Source organism: Carcharodon carcharias, chromosome 21, assembly GCF_017639515.1.
Source record: "Carcharodon carcharias isolate sCarCar2 chromosome 21, sCarCar2.pri, whole genome shotgun sequence".
Classification (NCBI taxonomy): Eukaryota; Metazoa; Chordata; class Chondrichthyes; order Lamniformes; family Lamnidae; genus Carcharodon; species Carcharodon carcharias.
The window spans coordinates 71,585,480-71,603,650 of NC_054487.1; the positions used below are offsets into that span (position 1 = coordinate 71,585,480).

The 18,171-nt window shown below is 41.6% G+C and overlaps 1 protein-coding gene across 1 annotated transcript in view; it reads right to left on the reverse strand.

The window, feature by feature from the left end:
• LOC121293075 (homeobox protein DBX1-like) overlaps nt 1-18,171 on the reverse strand; it is a 45,778-nt gene that overhangs the window by 4,106 nt on the left and 23,501 nt on the right. Inside the window, exons 2-4 of the mRNA XM_041215670.1 lie at nt 14,038-14,097; nt 11,684-11,754; nt 3,828-3,923 (exon numbers count right to left, since the gene is read on the reverse strand). Coding sequence (XP_041071604.1) covers nt 3,828-3,923; nt 11,684-11,754; nt 14,038-14,097 — 227 coding nt within the window. The remainder of the gene's footprint in view (nt 1-3,827; nt 3,924-11,683; nt 11,755-14,037; nt 14,098-18,171) is intronic.

Below are 18,171 nucleotides of genomic sequence, written 5' to 3' on the forward strand. Positions count from 1 at the left end.
GAATGGCAAATCTAGATGCATCGAGAACCTAAAAATTATCAAATTAGTTTAATGTGTGACTGATAAGATATCTCTATTGTTCACCCACACTTGCTTGAATTTCCACCCATTCTCCCAAGCTTCACTCTATGACTTTGAACATATATAATCCAGGCATATGTTACAGTGAAATACAGAAGGAGTTCTGCAGTGTCAGAGGTGCTGTCCTCTGGGTGAAATGTTAAACCAATGCCATTCTGTCCATTCCAGTGAATCAGGTTGAATTGAAGATTCTCTCCCATTATTCAAAGAAACGCGCAGAATTCTACAGGTATTCTAGTAAACATTCCATTGGCCCAACGCTATCAAAATAGATTTGACTAGTTATTTGTTGGAAAACTGTGGGCCACTTTTTGTATGTGATGTATGTTGGCATGTTTCTGACGGGTGTAAGGTGTCAAATAAATATACAGTTTGCTCTACTTTCAACTCAACTATTGGATTAGCATTGTCTAGTTACAATACCTATACTCACAAACAGAAATGTACTTTGTGTTATGCATTCAATTTGAATTGCAACCTGGATTATAAATTTACATCTTGTTTCATGGGTATTTGATGATGAAAACATTATTTTGTTCTAATCTGGCATGGACTAATTGATAAACAGTGTCACATATAGTAGGTCATTCTTAACAAAGCAAGCTAAAGGATTTTATGATAATTTATGAAAAATTGCAGAATATCTCATTTGTGAAAATCCTATCCTGAAATGTGATTTATGGTGATTGAATAAATCAACTTCTGTTTTTATTCCAGGCTATTTTAACCACTGATTTAGGTTCACATTTTGCAATTGCACCCATTTGAAACAAAACCAATTTCAAAATAAATCAGCTATGCATAGATGAGAGGTTGCATGAAGCAGTGTGCCAGCGACCTGTTTTTCCATGAAAATCATAAGCATTGATAATAGCTGACTGAATCCAGTATTGTTATTTAGAATTAATTTTCATCAGAGTGCTTAATGATTTTTCTTTTCAAAATCTGGCTGAACTTTGCAAAAATAACATCCCTGTTATTCAATCAGTGAATTACTAATGGTTAAAGAGCTAAAACATTTCCAATGCAAAAATAAGTCATTGATAACACTTCCTAAAAATAGACAATAATTAATAGATTACTCTATAACCATACTTCTGTTTGTTTTCTGCAAGATGGAATTTTAAAAATTATTTTCTTACATTGTATAATAAAGTAAATTAATTTTGAAACATCATATTAGGGATATGGTTGTCATGAACCACAAGAACAGTCCAATCTTGGCATTCAGTGGAAATCTTTAAGTATCTGCTCACAAATCAAGTATTAATTAAAGCGTGATATGGCTGTGACATTAAGCAAATAAAAGTTATAAATCCAAATTTTATGGGAAAATATTATAAAAAGTTGAAATCTAAAAAAGAGGTTTGGTATGTTGTAGGTGAGTGGGGGTAATTAGCTAAATTAATACCAAATACAGATTTAAATAGCTATTGTTCATCAGATTAAGATTGATGTTACTGAAAGCCAGGGGGATGAACATATTAAATTACTATCACTATCATGACTGATTTTAGGAATCATTTATGTGTAATTGTGTCATCACTAAAGGTAAAAGCCCAGCATAATGGATGTACCTATTACCTGTGCAACAAATCAGTATGCACCCATTCAGCAGATACCCTTAGATCATCATTGGTTCATTCAGATGTATTAATTTCACCATGAGATCCATGAATGCAGGAAGATTGACAGTGGAAGAAGATTTATATCATTCCTACAGGGGGCTCCTTTAATAAACTAACCCAACCAATTATGATGGAATCTGTACTAGACTCAAAAGGCAAAATACACTACAAGTATCACAATTTTTCCCACTTACTGGAGCTCACTAATCTAGTATCAATCATTGTTCGGAGAACAAATAAAGCAATTTTTTGGCAGACAACCCTGATGCACATTTAAATAAGACAAACTATACATGAGGCTTGCAAATATATCTTTTAAAAACTTAAATAGTTAAATAGAGGGTAAATAAGCAATGCAAGATATTAATCTTAGTATATTGCTGGATCATGAGTTGAATTTGCTCTTTGTACATTTTCTTCACCTAGACCACCTTTCACAATCAGTGTTTAACTCTCCAAAGTACCAACTGAGAATTTGATAACTTTCCTAACCAAACCCCCCACCACCAGCTCCCCTCACTCCCCACTTTTTCCACCCTCTACATATTGCAACTCTTTCATAACGCTGCTACCATAGACTTCCCTGAACGAAGCCTGAGCTATCATCACCTTGGTCCTTACCAAGCTCCCCATACCCTTACAAAGACCCTTCTCTCTGTCTTCAAATGCCTCAAATGGCTCGCCCCATCTTATTTCCAAGATCTCTTTCAGCCCCATGCCCACACTTGCATTCCTCTAGCATGGTTTGACTCTGGATTTCATTTTTTCTTCACTCCATCATGCTTTGGGCCACTATATCCCTACCCTTTGGTATTCCACCATGTCCCTACCCTCTGGAATCCCCTCCTATAATCGTAATCCATTAAGTCCTCCTATTTGCTTTCAAAAGCCTGCTAAGCAGTTCAAGTGCTCGGTTAGCTCTGCCCGATTCTACCTATTCTTTCCTTCTGCTTCCTGCTATATGCTTGGAAGTATCTTTCCCATGTATGATGAGCCTGATCGAAATGTAACGTGTTATTGGGAATAGAGCAGCCGAAAGACGGTGCTTTTGGCTGGCTGGGGATTTAATCACCATATGATCAGAAAACTTAGCAATGTCTTTGCTTCTAACCTCTGTTCATCCACTGACTTCTATTGAGGTAGACAGGACGGTCTACCCAGATCAGCTAAAGAAAGTCTATAAAAGTCGGTTTCATTTATGTTTCAATGAACTGATCTCAATGATTGTGGTGCAGGATCCTCCAATGGAATGTGAGAGACTGAGTTGATACTTGCAAACAGAGCTTTATTTATGGCAGTACGAAAGGGCGCTTGACCCCCGTCCAGTGCTTTCTTAATGCAGGCTGATTTGGAAAGTTCATCTGCACTGTGAAAAATAGTGGCGAGGTCGCGTGTGGATGAAGAAAGTGAAAGTGGCGATTGGTCATGGTCCTGTTGGCTATTGTATAGGAGCCACAGCCATGTAAAACGCTCTGTGGGAAAGTGGCAGCCCCCTGAAAACATCTCAGAGAGTCTCAGCTCATTAAACAGCCAGAATTTGCTGCCTCACTTGTCAAGAAGCATTCAAGTTGGCAACTCTCCTTTCGGAGTTTTTTTTTAAAAAAAGCCATTTAGTCACTGCAAATCTGAATTCACTTAACAGCCGGTTTGATTTAATGCCACAGTGCCTTGGGCAAGCAAAGGCTATCACAAAAACATACCACTTTAATGTACTTAATATTCGTTAGTCGCTCATTTCCCCTAATTTACTGAGAAATATTCTTATTGTAAACAATCTAGAAATAAAAGTCATTTTTTTTCCTCCGAGACTGAATGAAGGTGCAATTACTTCTGCGCCAAACCCTGGAATAGGTTAAGTGCTAACTGTGAATAGATCATTTTAATACATTTTAAATACAGTCATGCACATGCAATGTTACGTTAAGTGACGCAAGTCTCTATGGAAACTTACAAAGTGTCAATGAGGCGGCTGATTTTTAATATATTGAAATGCTGACACATTAACTGTGAAGCTGAAACGTGGCGTTTGACTTGTAACCATTTTTCAGACCACATGAAATCGTATTGCTACGGTATACAAAACACATCAAGCATTACTGATGCAGCACAAAAACTTACTCGGAAAAGCAGTGGGGGAGACCGGCTGCTGACAGGACCCACCACAGCAAGCCAAGAAGACCTGGGGGTAAGTCGGCAGGAAACATTTGGATAAAGCTACAAATATTAAACCAAAAAAAAAATTGAGATAAACAGTTTGTTCAGCGTATTTCACCCATCAAATGAAAAACTACAAAAGTATTTCTTAAAATGACTAACACTGAAATCATTTGCATACTAATGACTCTGGTGTCTACACATGTTTTGTAAATCACGGGGCAACGAATTGGAGACTTTTAGGTGTGTTATTATTTGCGCTGGTCGTCGGGACCATCTTACTGCAGAATAGTATAAAATGAAAGAATGGTTATAGCACAGAATGACGCCATTCGGTCCGTCGTGTCGTTCGTTCCGGCTCTGCAAGAGCAATGCACCTAGTGCCGATCCCCAGTCCTTTCCCCATGGACCTGCAAAATTTTCCTCTTCAGATAACGATCCAAGTCTCTTAAAAGCCACGATTGAATCTGCCTGCACGCACTCAGACAGTGAATTCGAGATCCTAACCATTGGCTGCATAAAGAAGCTTCTCCTCATGCCCCCATTTTTTTTAATAGCTTACTTTACCTTAAATCCATGTCCTCTGATTCTGGAACCTTTCACGTTTAGGAACAGTTTCTCCTTATCTACTCTGTCCACACCCCTCATAATTTTGCATACCCCGATCAATTTTCTCTTCTCCATGGAGAAGAGTCCCAACTTCTCCAATCCATCTACATAAGGGAAGTTTCTCATCCTGGAACCATTCTGGTGAATCTTTTCTGCATCCTCTTTAATACCTTTACATCCTTCCTAATGTGTGGCACCTAGAACTGGATGCAAAACTCCAATTGAGGCTGAATCCATGCTTTATAAAGGTTTGTAAATGTCCTTGCTTTTGTAATTGTGCCCCCGTTTGTAAAACCAAGGATGCTGTCTGTTTTTTTAACCACTTTCTCAACCTGTCCTGCCACCTTCAATGATTTGTGCCCTGCTTTGCACCCCCTTTAGAATTGTACCCTTTATTTTATATTGTTTATCCCTGTTCTTCATACCAAAATGAATCATTTCACGCTTCTGCATTAAATTTTATCTGCCACTTGTCCATTTGAAGTTCAACACTATCCTCCACACCGTTGACAATACTTCCAAGTTTTGTCTCATCCTCAAACTTTGAAATTGTGCCCTGTACACCCATATCTAGGTTATTAATATATATCAGGAAAAGCAGGGATCCTAACAATGACACCTGCAGAACCCCACTATAAATCTTCCCCCAATCCAAAAGACAACTATTCACCACTACCCTCTATTTTCTGTCACTCAGTCAATTCTTATATTTATGTTCCTACTGTCCCTTTTATTCCATGAGCTCTAACTTTGCTCAGAAATCTGCTCTGTGGCACCTTATCAAATGCTTTTTGGAAGACCACATACCACATCAACAGCATTACCCTCATCCACCCAGGGAGAAGCTGAGAGTGCACCAGTGCCCCTTCCCCACAACATTAAAAAGATCCCATGCAAACTTTGATTACTTTTAAAGGTTGCTCCAAAGAAAACTTGAAATGTTTGCTACAACCAGTAAATACACAAACTGATGCAAGCCGGCCTCACAGGGGGAATCACCTGCTGCTTAACTTTAGTTAACTTAGGTCTGCACATTATCTCTTTAAAACCAAGTTGTACCAATGCAAAATTCACAGTTCAACTACAGCCAAGTTTTCAATTATTCTTCATAATACATTTCAAGATATGGCTTAGTCTGAAAGATACAGAGGAACACTCCTCTTGTCTTCTTTATGGATATTGCCCGGAATCTGTGTAAGGTCACGTGAAATACTGGAATTTATTTGAAAAAGAAAGAAAATATTGAAAATACACAGCACATTGCTCAGCACCTGGAAGAAAGAAATCAACCAGTGTTTGACTGTCAGAGTGGTGAATTTTTGATTAGTATTTGACTTGAATATTTCCAGTCTTCTCTGTTATTGTTTCTGTAAACCAGATGTTTATAATTTTTATGATTACTTAGGATAATTTATAACGTTTGATTTTTTAAATTACTTTTAAGGCAGGAAATAAAACATATGAGTGGCATTGGAATTATGGGCAGGAGTAAAGTTAGCACTTTATAACAGGGTTCTTTAATTGATACCAAGGAAACATTAATTGGACAACTCCTGTTGGTTAAACTACAGTTCCAAGAGAATGTTTATGCTCTTGTGTATATGGTGGAACGACATGAATATATTTACATTAGCTTTCAACATCTTTAAAAGCAATGATATTTGTGAAATACTCCCCCTTTTTCTGGAAGAACATAACAGTGTTGTTGGATATTCCTGTGGCTTTAAAAGCTACTTTGGCGTCAGTATGTGTTTACAAGGCCATGTAGTCAATTGATCTAAGTTATACTACTGGGGTTAGGGAAAATGGAGTTCTTTGCAAGGGTGCAGAGTCTTCCCCTCCATCTAATTTATTTTCCAAAAATATACTTTATTGATAAAATTGATAGAAGTACATTACATGACTGTTCAAAGTTGACATTGGACAAGTTGCAAACCAAATCAGTTTTTTCCCCCCAATATTGCATGTTACTCACTGCATTTACAATTACAGTTAATATTTACAATATTCATTACATGTCAAACATACAACCCGAGGGGGTTCACCCACTTGCCAGTCCCTCTGTCTTGTGGCTGAAAGGCCTGAGCTGCTGGGTGTGCTGTGGCTGAAAGGCCTCAGGGGATGGCCTTTGTCAGCCGCCCTGTCCCTCAGCCTGGACCTGGGAATTTATCAGTGTGCAACACTCCCTCTCCATCTAAATGCGGATTAATGCTAACGTGAAAACAAATTTTAAAAAGTTCCCTGGACTCCAATCTGCATCTGAGGAACCGCTTAAGCTTTGCTGCAACCATTGTGAAACCAGAGAAACATTTGAACCTTTACGACGTGATCTCTTGGTAAACTCACTTCTGGCGAGCTTCACACAGTTTGGATTGATGTGAAGCTAAAGCCAATTCTCATACATTCAAAATATGTAGCACAATTGGCCAATTATTGTTGCAGAAAACTCGGTTACAAGGCATTCTCTATCATGGTTGAATGGTAGTATGTCTTGTCAGAAATTATAGAACGTGATCTTTTTTGTCCTTTTTTTTGTATCTTTGTGTGGGTAGATGCAAAAGACATCTGGCCACCAGTCTCAGTTTAGTATCTGCAACGTGTGAAATGTGCAGCCATCAAGCTGGAGTTATACTGCCAGACTGCACATTGTTGTCAGTCACAGTGAGGTGCTTGCGCAGGGCTCAGCTCCCCAGGCAACACAGGTCTTATACAAAAACCAGAAAATGCCGGAAACACACAACAGGTCCTTTGGTACCTGTGGAAAAAACAAACAGGTCAATGTTCCAGGCTGGGACGGAAACACTGAGGTGACCGCCCTGGCCACAGAATTTCGATGTTCGTTTCTCCCCCTCCCCCCATCCCAACCCCAGTTCTTTCACTTTTTTTGTTTTTTAACGTTGAGAGCAGGGGTAGACACGTTTGTTTTTCCTGAACATTAAAGGAACAGGTCCAAGGAGATCCCAGTAAAATTCTTAAAAGCTGGCTTGGCATTGGGCTGGGGTTATATTGTACCCTGTGTAAAGACAAAGTGGAGTGATACAGCCTCCTATATTAGTGCTGTCATCACTTGGATGTAGTCTAATCAAATCATGGTTTGCAGCGTTACTTTTGTGTTAATGTTTATCTGAATCTGCTTCGCATTCAGTGCCAAAGTAACAGTGTAAATTGCAGCCATGAAAGCACAAGGTCCATCAACCTTATAATTATTTTATAATTATAATAATTTTATAATTATTTTTTAGTTGAATCTACAGGAACATTCACAGACGGGGTGCGACAAAATTATACTATGATTTAAAATCAACACTGATTTAGAATATTGACCAAACTGCAAAATCGCGCATGAACATTTTTTGAATAATTAAGTCATCAATAAGTTTTAACTAGACGGTAGCAACACTATTTTTCGGAATGTTTCTGCGTGAAACGTTTACAGGTAAAAATGCTAACACAGGTGTATAATTCAGAAATGGCGCTCTCAAAATGAGGGATTTATACCTTCCAGTGATATTGATGTGGTCTGCTGAATAAAGCGAAATTGTGTGAACTCTTACCTATTTCAGGGTATGAGACTGTTTGGTTGTTGGAGGTGACTGAAGCAAGCTGGTTGTCTGAGGGGTTAACGAGCTGAAAGGAGGGTCTTGTAGGATGTGGACCTCCCGATGGGCCGATTTGTTCCGCAGTTTGGGGCACTTTCACTGGAACAGGATTTGCAAGGATCGGTCGAAGCGGGCGGCTCAAGGGGCCATTTACCCGGAGCAAATTGTCAATTAGAAAACTTTTGCCCGAGTTGTGGAATGCGGGAAGCTGAGGTGAGTCCAGGAAAGGAGAAGAGCCCAGCACTTCCCAGGACACTGACTGTGTTGGAATCGGGCTGGGGAGCATGTTGAGAATGAACAAAACGGGAGCAACGATTGTAGCGACCGACACTCTCTCTCTCTCTCTCACTCCAAGCAAGTTAGAAACACAAACGCAACCGAAGGTGCTCGGTCCTTTGTTGATAAGTAACTCTTCAAAATGTTGTAACTTTTGGGAAAGTCTGGAGTCAGTCCTGCTTTCTCAGTGCAGGGTGTGATGCGATTGGCCCGAAGCTTTACATGTGATTCTGCAGTGAGATGAACAATGTAATTCTGACGGTACGGAAGGTGTGTCCACATGTCACTCTTTCACACAGTAAAACTTTCAACTGTAAAGGGAAGTTTTTCCCAAATCCTAATCCGTTTTCAAATTATAGCCAAAACCGGTGGCTAAAGGCCCAAGTGCGAATTTTCTCGTGGTAATGAACACAACCTTTACCTCACATCAATGAACAGATTTCTAACATTGAATCCTGATAATATTCGACGAACTAGTCTTTGAAATTCTGTTTATCATTGTATCCGTAACATTTTTTTTGCAATTTGTTAATCTTGATTTTAGGCAATTAAAAGCAAAAGGAAATAACACTTCAATCTCGAGCAGAAATGAAATGTCAGCTGTTTTATATCAGAGCTATTTTTTCCCTGTTTTGGTTGTGGTGAAAATGCTTTCTCTAGCCAGGCGGTGACGAGCCGCACTATAGCAACAATTCCTAGTCTGCCGAAACACTGGGCTCCAGGTCTCAAGGTCAGAATTTCCAAGGGCCATCCATCCCTTTCACCCGCCTTGAGCCACCTCACCAGTTTCCTCACTTCACCACGAAAGACATCCGAATGGCTACTTTCTCCCAGTCAATTCTGCAGGCGCCTTCCAAAGACGGACCAACTGGTAACTGGGAATTCGAAATGAAATCGGCTGCTAAAGGAAACGCCAGGACATTCTGTTTTCTCTGGTCGTGGGTTAGCATCATAAATATCGCGTACCACTATCACCCACTCCCCGCCCCCCCATACGAAATTAACTACAATCATATATCTTGAATTCTCCGCAAATGATAATAATCGTCCACATGCAATGCAACGGTTCAAGAGGGCAGCTCACCGCCACCTTCTCAAGGGCATTTAGGGATGGGCAATAAATGTTGGCCTAGCCAGCGATGCCCACATCCCATGAGTGAATAATAAAAATATATAATTTTTAACCTTGGCGCCGGTCCTGTACATAAAGTAATTCTTTTATATTATAAAATAAATGTATATAAATATGTATATATAATAAATAAATATATCAATAAATATATAGTATAAAATGTAATAAAAAAGGATAATTCTTGTAGGATAATTTCAGAAGTGTCAAATCCCGTGTTAGATTTAAATTTGCATATGTTTAATCTGGTAGATCGATCTCATTATTCCCCTTATTTAAAAAAAACTTTTACTATTCCAATATTGCATTGAAAGAAGATTCCAGAGATGAACACACAATTTTATGGTTCATTCCTAATTTGAAGGTCAACACTGAAGAAATAACACATTTGAAAAAAAAATCCATCCTACAGATGAGTTCAAAATATTGAAATGCAGCCTTCATTGAAATAACCGATGGATACAGTTCTTGGATTTTATAAATCCAGACAATTGGTTAATACTTATTCACAATTACACGGCCGCATTTCTACAAACTTTTTTTCTCTCTCTTTTCTTTTTGCATAACCCTGCCCATCAATAACTTGCATTAAATAAGCGAACAGAAAAGAAACCCCGAAAGATCACACCTGCTTTGGTGTCTTGTCCTCGCACGGACTTCATTCGAATTTTTAATAAACAACGAATCAAAAGGGAGAAACGAGGGTGAAAACCGATAGACTTTAAAAAAAACACATTGCAGAAGTTTGCAATAATCAAATAGTCCAATAGGCCAGTGTTACTGGATACTAATATAACATGCCCGGGGGTTGGAGGTAATTTGCGTCTATCTAAACCACCATCAAATAGAAACGAATTTATAATCTCTACCGGTGCCAATTCTGTAGCCCATTTTCCGTCGCAAATGATTGGTTAGATATGATACTGTGCTGCATCCAGTTTTACATAGAAGCGAATGATAATTCTGGATGAAGGGCCCTACTATACTGACAGGGCGATTCATCCGTTACAACGTGGATCGGTTTGTGTGCGGGTAGTCGAAATGTTGTACTAGCTTGGGGGATACCTGTGAAAGTAGCCCGGGATAATTCTCTCCGAAACGGCTCGGACTATTTAGAGACACATAATGCCCCCCAGAAAGCGAGGTTTATCCAGGGTTGCTGCAGAATCGTCCAGCTACTCCATCTTTCTGTTTTATCTGTTATCATCATTAAATATATATATATATATTCTGGGTCGATCTAAAAAGTTCTGAGTCAGTGGAAAACATTCCCAGTAATGTTCAGAGGTAAATCTGCTCCAGTTTCTTGTGGGGCAAGCGGGTGATTGTGAAGAGTAGAGGCAGGACTGTAATCTAATTCTTCAGCAAAGCTACGTGGTGCTCAATGGAAGTAAAGCAAAATGGCTATTCCGTTTCGAAATTAGGCGCGCACTCAGTTTTGCCTGGTTGTATTTAAATACATTTGACTCATCAGCTGCCTCCCTTGGACGCTATGAAATGTTTGACTCATTTCTGTTTTTCTAATCCCCTTCGCGATTTTCGAGAATGCCACCCAACTTTAGAAAGATGTCTGCTGCAGACAGGCGTGCACTTAGAAAAATGGCTCGGCTACAGTTTCAGTGTGATTTTCAATCTTCAAAGATGAGTGGTGAATCTCCTAATTGTTAATATGGGGAGAGGGAGTCGCTTGGTTCTCTAAGCATTTAGAATAAATTAGCACTATCAATGATAATTAACACAACTTATCCCATTAATTACATTTTCCTGCCTAATTATTTTACTTTGCAGTAATTAATATGCTGGCTGTTAGTTAAACCAAAGGAAGTAACCTTCTGATTAGTAAAGGAACGGAGGGTTGGCTGGTGGTTGTATCTAGTTTAAGCAGCAGAGTGCAGCTCAGCGTATCAAACGCAACATAAAAACGAAAAGCCGCTTATTGGGTCAAGCGGCAAAAAACATTCCGATTTCATAACGGTGTATTTGAAGCCAACAGTACCACGAAGATGCAGAAAAATATGCGTAACTGTAATTTGGGAAAGGAAATATCGCTTAGTACTTAGGATGGGGAAGGTACATTTTTGGATAACTTTCAGCTTTTTGCTACAAGGGTCTACATTAATTATTACATTTCTATAACTCTCTTTAGTACAAGGCGGCAGCCACAGGTTGTAGCTATTATTATGCATGTGATTGTTTTTTGTTATTACGCAGCTGGAGATGGGAACTAGAAGCATATGAAAGTCCACAATATGCACTATTTGTGGGAAACTATCAGTTCCTGTGAAACATTAAACAGCAAATTCTTACACTTGCCCAGGCGAGGCTTAAGTAAATCAGGCCACCCAGAAACTGTGGGCGGAATCGTCCCAGATTCGCAAAGTGCGGTAGAGAGCGGGAAAAAGGACGCAATGGCGGCTTTTCGCACTGTTTGGTCCCATTCCCGGGTCCCGTCTCATTAATTATGCATTCATGGGAAACATGCCTATGGCTGGCAGGCAAGCTTGGATTTGCCCACCACGCTGTGACCTCAGCGCTTCCTCACTCCGGGCACCATATTTAAAGCACGCCAGAGCACAGCCGACTTCATATCTTCAGACCAGGACTGCTCCAGGTGACAGATGGTCCCAAAAGCAAAGACCTCAGCCCCCAAATTTAGTGAGGCCTCTCTGGAGTACCTACCGCACACGTGGAAGGCCACTGTGATGAGCTCTAGCCCCTCTTTGGCCACAGGAGGTCCATCAGAGTCATCAATCCGGCCTGGGAGGCAGTGGCAGTGGTGGTCAGCGCCACTGGAGCACAGAGGAGGTCAGCCATCCAGTGCAGGAAGAGGATGAATGGTCTCATCCGTTCCATTAGGGTAAGTCACTCTTCTTATCACCTTCAACTCGCACACTCACAAACCCATCACACATCCACAGGGATCTCACACCTCAAGGGACAACACCACTAACTCTCACACACACCCTCACATCTCCATCAGGCTCATGCCCTCTGGAGCTCACATCCTCATCGTGTCCATGGCTCTGCTCACCACACAAACATTCCACGCGGGGCCATGCGCCCTGCTCGCACTCTCTCCATCTGTTTGCATGCAGGAGAATCTAGTTCACAACAGGAGCGAGAGGTCCCAGACCAAGGGTGGCGTGCACCACATTAGATCCCTCACTCACTTTGAGGAGTGTGCCATCGTGCTGACTGGTTAGGATGTGGACCTTGCCAGCAATGGTGAAGTTGGCAGTGAACACCCACATGAGGATCGTGCACCCCATCATCCCTCTCTAAATGTAACTGTGAGTGCTCTCTCTCCTGCTCTTACTCTGCTGCCATGCACTAATTATCTCTACTTCAGTTCACAGGGAACTCTACCACATGACTGACACCCTCAGCTAGCCAGCCCCTCAGCTCCATCCAGTTCCTCACCTCCAGCCAAGAGGACACCTCCTCCATTGAAGAGCTGGAAATAAGCAGCCTGAAGACCTGTCACAGCCCTTACCCACACCTTCCACCAGCGCAGAGACACACACTACGGTGGGACTTGGATCTAGAGCAGGCTCGGGTTCACAATCCGGTGGTCACATACGGGCAAATGTCCGCAGCAGGAGGAGGCAGGTTTGGCCGAGCTCCCCAGCTCTGCTGGGGAAGAGACATCTGTGCGGTCCAAGTCAGATGACAAGCCCCTGGATTTGACCTTCCAGCTCATCGTGGAAAGTCAGCAGAAGGCAGGGGAATGAAATGCAAAGCTGCTGAAAGCCCTCAACAGAGTGGCAGCGCAAGAAGAAAACGGGGAACGCGACACACCTCCAGGTGCTGCTTCCCCTCAAAAAGTCAGGCCAAGGCCCCTGGGCACCCAAAGGGAGGAAGAGCGGCAGCTGGGCACCCCAGGTCATCCACTCAAGAATCTCAGAGGCTCTCCACTCCCTCCGAGTCTCCTTTGCATCTGACCCCCCTCAACCTCGTGCTCCGTCACCGCAGAAAGAGCAGAGTTTGGGTTGGCAGGTGGCAGTGGGGGGAGGTGAAAGGTGATGCCAGGGGAGTCAACAGTGATGGGGGAAAGAACATGAGTGCTCTCTCTCCTGCTCTTACTCTGCTGCCATGCACTAATTATCTCTACTTCAGTTCACAGGGGAAAGGACAGGGGTGCTGATGAGAAACTTAACGATTACCATGGCTGTCGAAATCGAAAGTGAGTGGATCCTCGTGTTGGGTGAGTGCAGGTGCTGCATGGGGGTCATGAGGACTTGAAACGTCAACTCTTTTCTTCTCTGCCGATGCTGCCAGACCTGCTGAGTTTTTCCAGGTAATTCTGTTTTTGTTTACCATCAGATCACCCCTCTGTGCTCTCATGCTGGTGTGAAACCGATCTTTGGCCTTCTCGTCATATTGTGCTCTCCCATCTGCCATGATGCCCGACACCAGTGGGAAAGGAAAATTCCAGCCTGTGCTTACATGTGTGTAAGGTACTCCTCCTTTAAATTAAATACCCCACCTCACTTCCCACATCAGCTTTTTCTTGTATTGCTTGTGTCACCAAGAGCTTATTTGTTTATAGAAACCAGCTTACCTTGAACATCTTGCTGGAAGTAGCTCAGAACAGAGTAGCTAAATTTATCTTCTTCATGAGCTGTGTGAAAGAAACAAAAGCACCGACCCAAATACAGACTTTGGACACAATTTATTTTGTTTTCCTTCAACTCATTAAAAACGAATTATTGAAATTCAAAGAATAAAATGTCGATTCAATTGATCTTTTAATGCATGTGACGTGGTGGACCATGCTCACAAAAGTCTACATCCTACTGACTGAAGTAAAGCGTAAAGATATCAAATTTTTTTTTAGAAATAACACTATTAATAATGGCCACATGAACAATTTAAAACAGTTGATCATTAAATGTCAATCCACAATACAACAGTAGAATCACGTTTATTTATATAAAAGTACGTGTTTTTGTTCTTAGTGCGGTGGAGCATAATTTATAAAGCTTTTAATGGCGGCTAATCTACTTAATCATGCAGCTCACTTGGGATCAATTTCACCGGAAGATTTGTCAGCAATAATGTTAGCACGCCAGCCAGAGGATTCACAAGATCACAAAATGCAATTTCAGCAGTTCAAGAAGGTTGCCCCTCACTACCTTTTTTTCTTATTCATTCACGGGACGTGACCAGCTGGGCCAGCCTTTATTGCCCACCCCACATTCCCCGTACCTTCACATAGACAGTTAGGGATGGGCACTAAATGCCGGACTAGTCAGCAACGCCCGCTCCCGTGAAATAATAAAAAGAAGAGAAATGATCATGAGGAATAGTATTTTAGAAATAGGATCCATGGAATGAATTATCAATAACAGTGGCTGTTACATGGGTAATTGTAGTTGCCATTGTGCCGGCAAACATAGCAGCTAAGTTAAGTACAGCAAGGTCCCACAAATAGCTTTGAGGCAAGTAAACAAGTAATTAGTTTTAAAACCTACCTCTGACTAAGATTTGGTCATTCGACCTCATATCTCCTCATGCAGCCGGTGTCATATTTTGTTTGATAATGCTCCTGTGAAGCACCTTGGGATGTTTTATTATGTTTAAGTTGCCATATAAATGTAAGTTGTTGTTATTTTAAGTTTTAGCTCTTTGAATAGAGTGACCAGCATTTTTAACTATGCATTTCTTGTGTTTATTATGTTACTATTCTCAGAAAAATATTCTTTCATTTTCTTTCTCTCATTCTCACCATGCTATTTGTATCTCTGCCATCTAACTTTCTGTAACTAACCACTAGGAGGTGTGTCTCCAACTTAAGTTCCCTTGTGGAGGTAGCTGTCTGAGAGAGAAAAGCAGAACATTCAAATCAAAAGAGGATTCCTTAAACAGACATACAAGATTCTGAGGTGTCTTGACAAGGTGGATGTGGAGGGGATGTTTCCTCTTGTGGAAAAATCTTGAATTAGGGATCTATGTTTAAAAATAAGGGGTCGTCCACTTAAAACAGAAATGTGGTGAAATTCTTTCACTCAGAGGGTCGTGAGTCTTGGGAACTCTCTTCCTGAAAAGGTGTTGGAAGCAGAGTCTTTGAATATTTTGAAGGCAGAGGTGGATAGACTTTTGGTAAGCAAGGGGGTGATTGGTTATTGGCGGTAGGTGGGATGCAGATTTGAGGTCACTCTCAGATCAGCCATGATCTTATTAAATGTCGGAGCAGGCTTGAGGGGCTGAATGGCCCACTCCTGCTCCTTGTTCGTATGTTTGTTCGTATCACTTGAACTGTCCATAACAGCTGTAATATGCTGATCACATAAATTTTCATAATAAATAGTGGCATTCTCTCGGGCTTCCTTTCCACGTTGGATCTAATCCAGGGCCGTTCCTTGCTTAGTAAAGCGGCCTCCTTTTTAATAAGTGCTATTCGTGTGATCTTTCATGCTTTTCTTGATTTGTGTCTGATCTTCCATAGCTTTTATTGCTATTTTCAGAACCTGCTGTTTTGTCAGTTTGATGTCACTGTTAGCTTTCTGACCAAGTTTAGTTTCCCTGAGAATTCTTAAGAAATCAAGCTTGTACATCTGTTGAAAAAAAAACATTTAAAATCCTCATTAAAAGAAAAGCTGGAAATGTAAAACTAGAACAGAAAATGTTGGAAAAACTCGGCAGGTCAGGCAGCATCTGTGGAGGGAGAAACAAAGTTAACATTACCAGTTAATGACCTTCCATTCGGTGAAAAATCATTGAGCTGAAATGTTAACTCTGAGGGCTCCGAGGAGATCAATTAGAGGTGCTCAGAAATGATCAGAATTTTACTCAACTAAATCAGGAAAAAGTTATTTCCATTGGACGATGAGTCAGCAACTAGAGAGCATAAATTTAAAATCATCACCAAAAGGATGGCATGGTTGAGAGGTTTTTTTTTTCACACAGTTAAGATATGAAAACCCTAAACAGAAATGGTTAATTTTCTGTGGGCATAATTTAACCCTTCCCTCGGGGCGGGTTGGCAGGCCGGCAGCGGCAGGCATAAAATTGGGCCTATTGCCATGGACACCATTCCGGACGCCCACCCATCCACTCCCAACCCCACCACAATTTCACGCATGGTGGGGGAGACGTCAGGCGGTCCACCCACCCATGGGGCAATCGCAGGCCCCTCTGCAATTCTTCCCCTGGTGGGTAAAAGCTGAAGCCAAGTTTGAAGCCCACCAGGTTTCACTCCTTGGGCTATTAGCAAGAAAGGGAGGGATACCTATGTTATGGTCTCCTGGGCCCATTGGAGGATCCACCCCAATGCTTAATCCCCCTGGGTTCCCCCCTCCCCCTTGGTCTGAGTACCCCAGTCCCACCCTTCTTTACCCCCTTGCCGGGGCCTCCTAGCCTGGCCCTGCCAATACCTCCCCACCCCCACCCCACACAACACCCCAACTCAAACCTACTCATCCGGCTCCAGTTACGATCGCTTTTGGGTACTACATGCAGCCCCAGCAGTGGCTATACACTGCTCCCAGTGGATTGCTGGGACCAGAGAGCTGCAGACCATTTTCATTGGCTAGCAGCCCTTGGAGACAGGGCTTTCTTGCCAGGTGGCTGGGGGTGGAAGTGTCACCTTGAAAAAATTAATGTCTCTCCGAGCTTTATACGGCTGTGGGGCAATCCACTGGAGCAGACGTGGGCTCACTACCAACTTTTTCACCAGGGGCGGGGGGTGGGGGGAGGGGGGGCTGCAGAGGGGTGGAAACCCCTCACTGCAGCAACATAGAATCCTGCCCTCAGTTTCTAAATTAAATTTAACCAGCAATTAAGTGGTCACCAACTCCAGCATTTTTCAGATTGGCAAGATGTAATGAGTGGTGTGCCACAGGGATCGGTGCTGGGACCTCAACTGTTTACAATGTATATAAATGACTTGAATGAAGGGATGGGTGGGATGGTTGCCAAATTTGCTGATGACACAAGGATAGGTAGGAACATAAGTTGTGAAGAAGACATAAGGAGGTTACAAAAAGATATAAATAGGTTAAGTGAATGGGCAAAGATCTGGCAAATGGAGTCTATTGTGGGAAAATGTGAAATTGTCCATTTTGGCAGGAAGGATAAAAGAAAGGCATATTTTCTAAATGATGAGAAATTGCAGAACTCTGAGATGCAGAGGGATCTGGGTGTCTTAGTGCATAAATTGCAAAAGACTAGTATGCAGGTGCAGCAAGTAATTAGGATAGCTAACAGAATGTTATCATTTATTGCAAGGGGAATTGGATACAAAAGTATGGATGTTATGCTTCAGTTATACAGAAAACTAGTGAGACCACATCTGCAGTACTGTGTACTGTATTGCTCTCCTTATTTAAGGAAGGATGTAAATGCTTTGGAAGCAGTTCAGAGAAGATTTACCAGACCAATACCTGGAACATGCAGGTTGTCTTGTGAGGAAAGGGTGGACAGGCTAGGCTTGTATCCGCTGGAGTTTAGAAGAATAAGAGGATGCTTGAGTGAAACATACAAGATCCTGAGGGGACTTGACAGGGTGGATGTAGAGAGGATGGTTCCTCTTGTGGGAGAACCAAGAACTAGGGGTCACTGTTTAAAAATAAAAGGTCGCCTATTTAAAACAGAGATGAAGCGAAATTTTTTTCTCTCTGAGGGTCATGAATCTTTGGAACTCTCTTCCTGAAAAGGCAGTGGAAGCAGAGACTTTGAATATTTTTAAGGCAGA